We start from the raw sequence: 8,836 nt of genomic DNA, 5'->3' as shown, positions 1-8,836 counted from the left end.
CATTGGCGTTTATATAATGATAAGGGTTAATTATAGTTTTCAACTCCATTTTTGGACTTTTCACTTTTTTTCTTTTTTATTTTTTTCAGGTCGCGCTCTGGCTGCGCATGCATAAGATTTCTTTGTCTTGCAGCAGGCAATTCAAGTGGGATTGAATCAAACTCTGTATCTCTTCCTTCAGAGGCAACTGCAATGACCACTAAACCACAGAAGACTACGTGACAGCTCAACAGGGAAATGTGTACTAAATAACTGTGTGCGTGACCGAAAACGAGTTTTTGTGTTTTCGTTACACGCAATGCATACACGCAATGCAATATCCGGTTATTGTATGACTCTGTAACAGATATCATAAATTTATAATTTTCCTAGTATTGTTAAGAAAAGCATCTGTTTTCTGGTTTTGATTGGAATCAATGCTGTTAACAACAGTTTTAAATGTAAACAAATATCCATGATCGCACTTAACCCTGTTATTGGTTCACGGAATGGGGACTGTGGACTTCGGACTACAGAATTGAAACTGGTTATTTACCAAGATATTGCATCAAAACAAACCCACGGAAATACTATGAGCCTAAGGGAATTTGGCTAAAAATACTTCGAACAAAGTGTAGGCTACTTGTGGCCTCTTGTTAATTATGAAAAGCATTCTCTAAGATACCAAGGACCTCACATATGGTCAAAACCAGGTAATAAATTTAAGAAGTCCTTGAACATTGAATCTTTTAAAAAGAACATTAAGGAAATAGACCTTATGTAATTTTTAAACAACAACCATAATTGCTGTAATGTCTGCAACTCTTAGAGACTACTGCTCTATACATCTATTGTCTTACTTTGTACCTTTCACAGTTGTATAAGAGACTTGTTGGAGGTCGGATATGACCCTACTTTCAGCTGACAATTGTCACATCGTGGCTTTTTTAAAATTTCACCACCGTTTTTGTCTTTTTTACTGCCTCTAAATCACAGAATTCATGTGGCAGTGCTGCAAGTGACTGCCCTTCTTCCACTACAGAATGGCCGCATCAATTGTAATCTCTTCCAAATTTGACCACTGTACACTTTTACTATTTGAGTTTTTTCTCTAGTTCGAAGTCTCCACTTTGAGACATTGACAGAATGAACTTAAAAAACCGGCAACGTATCTTTCAGCACTGCCTGAGAAAACAAGGTTAGCAAGATATTTGTTACATCTCCAGATCATTGAATCAAGCAACAAAAAATTAGTGAACTGTAAAATGCGGCCTGGGTATTCCAGTTGTATCATCTAAGGACCAAAGGTAAATGAGATCACATTTGGAATGACAGAATGCCCTTTACAACTGTTAAATGGCCGTTTTGGAGATTGATCGTTTAGCTGGGACCATCTGCATCAGAACAGAAATCAAAATCCAACTTTCATTTGGTTAGAGCTGAAACTAATAATAATATTATTATTAGTTTTTAACTGACACTGAAGAAGACTTGTTCAAAAACACCTGCAACAACCCCATCAGGAAAGAGATTGACAACTCCATTTTGCTGTGGACATAGCGTTGTTTCGACCATTTAAACTGTACAATTCCCTGCTACCAGAGGTCTCTTTTCTTTTGTGTTCGCTGGGCTGACGAATACAGGAAAGAGACCTGTGTTATGGGTCAGCACTCTTCAAACCACACGCTCCCTATCGTGACTTGAGCCCACTGTGTCCCACGCATTACTTTACAGTAATTCCACTGTTGTTAAGTGAGCCCACACGACATGAAGTATCACGTGAGGATTCTGTCGCTAAGTAACCCCCGTGCAAGCTCAACATAGTGAATTTCGACCCATGGCAAAGGCCTCTTTTCCGTTTTTGTCAGCCCAGCGAACGCAAAAGAAAAGAGACCTGTTCTAGCAGGGAAACTGTACAGTTGACCGAAAGACAAAACATACATTTGCTAGAAGAGAATGCATGTGTCCCTTATTGGCTAATGAATTTAGACAGGATTGTGAGCAAGCTTGAAGTTTTTGGGAAAAAAGAAAATAACAAAAAGTGGTAGAAATTTTTTTAGCCGGGTGTTTGAAAACTCATTAAAACACTTTTCGTTGTAGTCATTATGGTAGCCAATCTCTGCCCACGTTGCCATTGGCGACGATTATTGACGGACAATAAAATGATCAACGGAATTCTTCTCCTCGAGAATTTCCATCTCATTTAAATGTGAATGCTACATTAAAATTTGTAATTTCCAAACATTTCTACTTTCTTACATTGTTTCTTAGCTTATAGACATTTGCCTCCCAAAACAATTAATTTGCTTATTTTGCTTTGACCAACCTTACAGAAACACAGAAAATACACACACTCCGAGAGACTGTCACTTAATTATATTGTAAATGGAAAGTTGGTATAGCAAACTAAAGAGTATACTTTTTTACCCGAAAAACATACCGCAAAAGCTTGGAGTTATTTTCAAGTATTTTCAAGGGCCAAAATAACACGACAGCTAGATCCTCAGTCATGGAAGCAAACTGTTTTTCCAAGTCCCTGATTTCTATGAAGTGATTAACTAATCCTGGTACAGATGCTTATAAAACAAGGCACGTTTTAAACATCGTTTCTGAAAAAAAAAAGTAAAGAAAGCAACAAATAGTGGGTTAAAAGGCGATAAGGAATTTCGTTCTGATTGGCAAGTAAATAATATAACAATTAACTTAATTCATGAAATGTTTGTGCTTAGTCTATGCCAACAATTCCTATTCGGTGTTACTTTGACAGGTAGACTGTAAGACCTCCATAGCTAACTTCACTTGACGTACGTCACTGGCTATCCCCGATTAGTTTCACTGTCAGTCTATCATAACACGGCGCAAACAGCCAGCTATCTGCAGGATGGCCAAAGTAGCTGACTCGGTAACTGCAGACATTATTTAATTCAGGTATTAGCCAAAGCAGTTTGAGTAAAATAACCACACTAACAACGGATTTTAAAACAATTTCTCTGTGAAGAACGTACCTGCTCCTTTCAACAACTTGCTGATTCAAAACATGTACAAAGTACAGTGATTCAGTTATGAAAGTTATATTTAAATAGTACTTACCATTCTTTTCATGTTCTTGTTGCCCAAATTCAAAGGTGACATCATCGCCAATTAGCACAAATGGTGCCCAGTGTTCTATGGCGAAATAATCCTTTGTCTCCCGAAGAGATTTCATAGCATGGTGAAGAGCTGTACTTGCACTTTTTCTATCTGCCAAGTGTTGGTAGAAACTCTCCATGAACATCAAGGTTGCCTTGTCGTTGATTGCCCAGAGTGACACCAGAACAGACCGGGCACCAGCACACAGGAAAGCCCTTGCTATTCCCACAATACCCTCAGATTTTACCTCTCCCTGGCCACTATGACAGCAACTCAGCACAACCAGTCTTGCCTGAAGACGAACTGCTTGAACATCGCTCAATAATAACATGTAATCTTCCTTTTCAGGGATCTTAGATGTCCGTTCGGGATTTGGGGCCAAAGCAATTTCTCCAGATCTGTCATCCCCATGTGCAGCAATGTGGATTAAGGCAACTGACCTCATTCTTTTCAGCACCTCAGCTTTGGTTGCATTTTTTGCTGTAAGAGGCACGGTCTGCAGAAGTTTTCCAATCATATCCACCTCTTTTTTCGCGCACGGCAGCTGTCGATACATGGGTTCACCAGTGCCGTAAGTGACTTCCTTCAAGCACGGATCGCCCACAAGCAGCGCCTCACTCTTATTTTGGAAGTCGTCAGGTGCACTAGCGATCAATTTTAAAGCGGTCAGCGAGGGAATTGCACGGATTCTGACAGAGTCACTCAATGCAGAAAAAGGAGCCAGGCAAAAGTCACCATCAGGAACAAAGACTAATTCATCACCTTGGAGCAAGTCTGCGATGGGACTGACTAAGACATCATACAGGGGCTGCAAAGAGTGCACAGAGAAGCTCGAGGACTGAATGGTTTCTTTAACAGTTTCCCTACTGCTCGAGAAGTCGCTGCGTTGTCTGTCAAGTGAACGATTCTCACATTGTACAAAGTTCCCCTCATTGATCTGTTTAAAAGTACTTTTCATCAGTGAGCCGGCACTTCCATTTTCGATTTTCTTTTGTCTAAAATTTATCCCGATATCTTCTCTTAGAAACCAGAAGCTGATTGTGTTCCCTTCAAGTGCTGTGAAAACAGTTTGTGAAGGTATATCTTTCAAAACCAAAGGGATAGTTACCTTTATCGTAGGTTTCTCATCAACGCCGTATTGCATCTTCAAAATGTCTGCCAAAGCCTGTGCTCGTCCTTGCTCAGCAGCACACAAAGCCTCATCAACCTCTCCATTCTTCAAAAGTGCTGTCCACAGAGCGGTGTAGGCAACCTTATTTTTGTCTCGAAAGCTAATTTTCCATGCATCCTCTGCCTGAAGAAGACGCCTTGTTTCATCAAAATAATGAATGCTTAGACGATAGTAATTAAGAGCTTTGCTAAAGGAGTCAAACAATTCATGGACAAGACCAATATGATAACATGCGATTGCCAGCCCTATTGGGTCCTCTGTTTCCTTGCAAATACTAAGATGTTGATTGTGGTACGCTATGGCTTGCTTAAAATCACCAAGACTTTGATAAGTGGCGCCGAGATTGCAATAGGCTCTTCCTTCTCCGGCCCTATCCCTCAGTTCTTTCGCAATACTACGACGTTGATTGTGGTACGCTATGGCTTGCTTAAAATCTTTAAGACTTTGACAAGCGTTGCCGAGATTGCCATAGGCTGCTCCTTCTCCGGCCCTATCCCCGAGTTCTTTCGCAATACTAAGATGTTGATTGTGGTATGCTATGGCTTGCTTAAAATCACCAAGACTTTGATAAGCGTTGCCGAGATTGCCATAGGCGGCTCCTTCTCCGGCCCTATCCCCCACTTGTTTTGCAATACCAACACCTTCATAGTGGTACACTATGGCTTGCTTAAACTCACCAAGACTTTGATAAGCATTGCCGAGATTGCCATTGGCTGCTCCTTCTCCTGCCCTATCCCCCAGTTCTTTTGCAATACTAAGATGTTGATTGTGGTACGTTATGGCTTGCTTGAAATCACCAAGACTGTCATAAGCATTGCCGAGATTACCATAAGTTCTTCCTTCTCCGGCCCCATCCCCCACTTCTTTTGCAATACTAAGATGTTGATTGTGGTATGCTATGGCTTGCTTAAAATCACCAAGACTTTTATAAGCGTTGCCGAGATTGCCATAGGCTCTTCCTTCTCCGGCCCTATCTCCCACTTCTTTTGCAATACTAAGATGTTGATTGTGGTACACTATGGCTTGCTTAAAATCACCAAGACTTTGATAAGCATTGCCGAGATTGCCATAGGCTGTTCCTTCTCCGGCCCTATCCCCCAGTTCTTTCGCAATACTAAGACGTTGATTGTGGTACGCTATGGCTTGCTTAAAATCACTAAGACTTAGATAAGCATTGCCAAGATTGCCATATGCTCTTCCTTCTCCGGCCCTATCCCCCAGTTCTTTCGCAATACTAAGATGTTGATTGTGGTACCCTATAGCTTGCTCAAAATCACCGAGACATAGATAAGTGATGCCAAGATTGCCATAGGCTCCTCCTTCTCCGGCCCTGTCCACCAGTTGTTTTGCAATACTAAGAGCTTGATTGTGGTACACTATGGCTTGCTTAAAATCACCAAGACTTAGATAAGCGTTGCCGAGATTGCCACAGGCTCTTCCTTCTCCGGCCCTATCCCCCAGTTCTTTCGCAATACTAAGATCTTGATTGTGGTACGCTATGGCTTGCTTAAAATCACCAAGACTTCGATAAGCGTTGCCGAGAGTGCCATAGGCTCCTGCTTCTTCGACTTTGTCCCCCAGTTCTTTTGCAATACTAAGATGTTGATTATGGTATGCTATGGCTTGCTTAAAATCACCAAGACTGTCATAAGCGATGCCAAGATAGCCATAGATTCTTCCTTCTCCGGCTCTGTCCCCCAGTTGTTTTGCAATACTAAGATACTGATAGTGGTAAGCTATGGCTTGCTTAAAGTCACAAAGACTTTGATAAGCAATGCCGAGATTGCCATAGGCTGGTCCTTGTCCGGCCCTGAAATCTATTTCCCTAAAAATGGCTAATGCTTCTGTGTAATTTGTTATGGCCTGATGAAAGTCAGCTGTGCCCTGATAGTATCTACCAAGATTGAAACAAGCCAAACCCTCGCCTTGTCTGTCCCCCTCCTTTCTTGCACTGATAAGCTCTTGCATGTGCTGCTCCAAAACGTCCAACTTTCTATCCACCATTCTTGATATCAGAACCAGGAAGTTCTCAGAAATCTGGGATGCACCTAGGAGACAACTGAACGAAAGCGCAATAGGTTTAATGCGCTGACTACAGGATGCTAAACCGGCAGAGCAAGATTAATACCACTTCCTCTTTAAATTGTGAGACGTTTTTCTTATGCTAAAAAAGTCTCTAATGTATTTCGGCCCTATATTCTTAATGCATTTCAATAAGAGGATCAGAGATTGCTGCTTTTTGCTACTCTCTAAAGTCTCCAACTTACATATATTTAAGAGTTGTTGGTAAGACAATGATTTCCTGTGCCCTATCAGTGTCCTTAAAATATAATGATTGGCGTCTTCAATTTTATTGGCCTGGACTTTCCCCAGCCCTTACAGGAGGGGACTACATTATTCTAGATGTGGTAAAATGAAAGACTTCTATAATGCTACCATAACGCCCATAGGTACAAAACGCTTAATTCTCATAAGTGCGCTGGTCTTCGCATACGCCTTTTTTAACTGACTAGAAATATGCTCCCAAAAGTTGAACATGCTGTCAAGTTCCACGCCCAGGATTCTAATAGAGGGAAGTTTAGTAACGCCAGAAACATTTAAAGTTAAGTCAAAATCGTACTTGCCAGAACCGATCAGAAGGGCTTGCATCTTGGCATTGTTTATCAACTTATAGTTTGCATCGAACCACTCCAACAGGCCGCTGAGACCCTGGTTCACAACAAATTGCAAGGCAACGAGCGAGAGATCTGATGCATAGAGTCGTATCGTCAGCATATAATCTCAAAGATACGTCCGGGACAGCGTAATTAAAGTCATTAAGGAATACATTAAACTACAGTGGCCCGAGGAGGGACCCCTGTGGAAGCCCCACCCTCAACTGTGAATAACTTGAGCACACACCGTGCAAACAAACCCCCTGTTTACGTGCCAGTGGATAGGATGACATCAAACTCAAGGCGGATTGAGAGAGACCATACGCTTTCCACTTTGCCAACAAAAGATTGTGGTTAATAGAGTCAAAAGCCTAAAAATAAATGATAAATCAACCGGCACGGCCAAGGCTGACTGTCTGTTGCCAATCCTCGGTCATTTTCAGAAGAGCGGTGCAACACGAACGGTTCTTTAGAAATCCATAGCGGTTTTGTGACAAGTGGCAACAGAAAGTATTATCCAGTTGATCGTACATAACTTTCTCATAGACCTTTGAAAACGACGTAAGGACCGACACAGGGCGATAGTTCTCTTTTGGACTGTCCTCATCCTTTTTGAACACAGGTGTCAAATTGCCATACTTCCATTGGTCATGCCAAGAGCGATTAGCAATCAGAAAGTTAATCAAGCGTGTAATCTCCTCGGCCATGACTGCTGCCGAGAGCCTCAAAAGACGCTGTGAAATGCCCTCGGCGCCAACCGTCTTACGTGGATTTAAATTATCCAGAATCTCTTTCACATAGCTGGAGCTTACTGGTTCAAAGGTAAATGTGTGTTCCCACACCTAGCTGTCTTGACGCGATCCCAAGAACACTCGGGTGATCAGTAAAATTTTCCACGCTGCTGCGGTGGGTTTCGGGTACAGCAACCGACGCGAAGTAGTTGTTGAACACCTCCACCACTTCCCCGGGCTCCGTCAGAACTTTTCCATCCTCTATCAATGTCACGCTGTTCTGTTTGGACAGGGACGAGTTAGGGAGTAGTGGCTTCATTTTCTTCTAGAACTCCCCAGGGTGTTTCACATTAGATGTTGCGTTACTAAAAAATTCCTTGATACCCTTTCTCTTCAGCGAGGTGACTTTATTACGCTGTTGCTTATACGCAACCCAGAGGTTGTTAGTTGGATTCTTCCTGTAGCATTTAAACAGGCGATTGCGCCGGATAATTTTTTGTTGAATTACTGATGAGATCCATGGTAGTTGATCACTTTGCACCATTTTTTCCTGATCGGCGCATGCCGGTCAAGAATGTTCTTATAGAGAGCGCTCCAGTGACCCCAGATATCTTCTACATCCCAGAAACAATATGCCGTGCCCCAAGGGGCGTTTTTTAATGCGGTCAAGAATTCCGCGTAGTCAAAGTTATTCATGCTGCGATATTCAATTAAGCGTGGCTTTGGGCGTGGAAGTTTATTTTTCCTAACAACAAAGACCAGATCGTGATCGCTTAAACCAAGTTGCAAATTACCGGAAGTTATGTAACGTTCTGTGTGACTAACCAGAATAACATCAAGTGAGTTCTTTTTTCTATCTGTTACCGGTGTGGGCTTGGTTATTTTGTTTACGAAGCAAAACCGATGACAAAAATCAACTAGATTATTATTAGGAAGTCGATTTTCGGCAAAGTTCGTGTACATATCTTGGCTAAAATCCCCAGTTAAAAGGAGTTCCCTTCGGGTCTTATACTTCAGTTCGGCTGCGCTGGACATCAAAGCCATAAATTCTAACTCATTGCATTTTCCTGGCGATATGGAGCAGCCGCATACGAGAAAGCGGCTATTGTTAACGTTCTTGACGTCTAAAGATATCGATTCCACGTCCCTAGGTTCAAGCTTTGCTCTTCTGT

General features: G+C 41.9%; 1 protein-coding gene across 1 annotated transcript in view; it reads right to left on the bottom strand.

Moving 5' to 3' along the window:
* Positions 1-1,672: 1,672 nt before the first annotated feature.
* Positions 1,673-8,836, bottom strand: part of LOC137995219 (tetratricopeptide repeat protein 28-like) — a 14,292-nt gene continuing 7,128 nt past the window's right edge. Inside the window, exons 5-6 of the mRNA XM_068840791.1 lie at positions 3,070-6,338; positions 1,673-2,588 (exon numbers count right to left, since the gene is read on the bottom strand). Coding sequence (XP_068696892.1) covers positions 2,557-2,588; positions 3,070-6,283 — 3,246 coding nt within the window. The 5' untranslated portion in view covers positions 6,284-6,338 and the 3' untranslated portion in view covers positions 1,673-2,556. The remainder of the gene's footprint in view (positions 2,589-3,069; positions 6,339-8,836) is intronic.

This window comes from Montipora foliosa, chromosome 3, assembly GCF_036669935.1.
Source record: "Montipora foliosa isolate CH-2021 chromosome 3, ASM3666993v2, whole genome shotgun sequence".
Taxonomy (NCBI): domain Eukaryota; kingdom Metazoa; phylum Cnidaria; class Anthozoa; order Scleractinia; family Acroporidae; genus Montipora; species Montipora foliosa.
The sequence above is the reverse complement of the archived record's forward strand: the minus strand, read 5'-3'. Positions and strand labels throughout refer to the sequence as shown.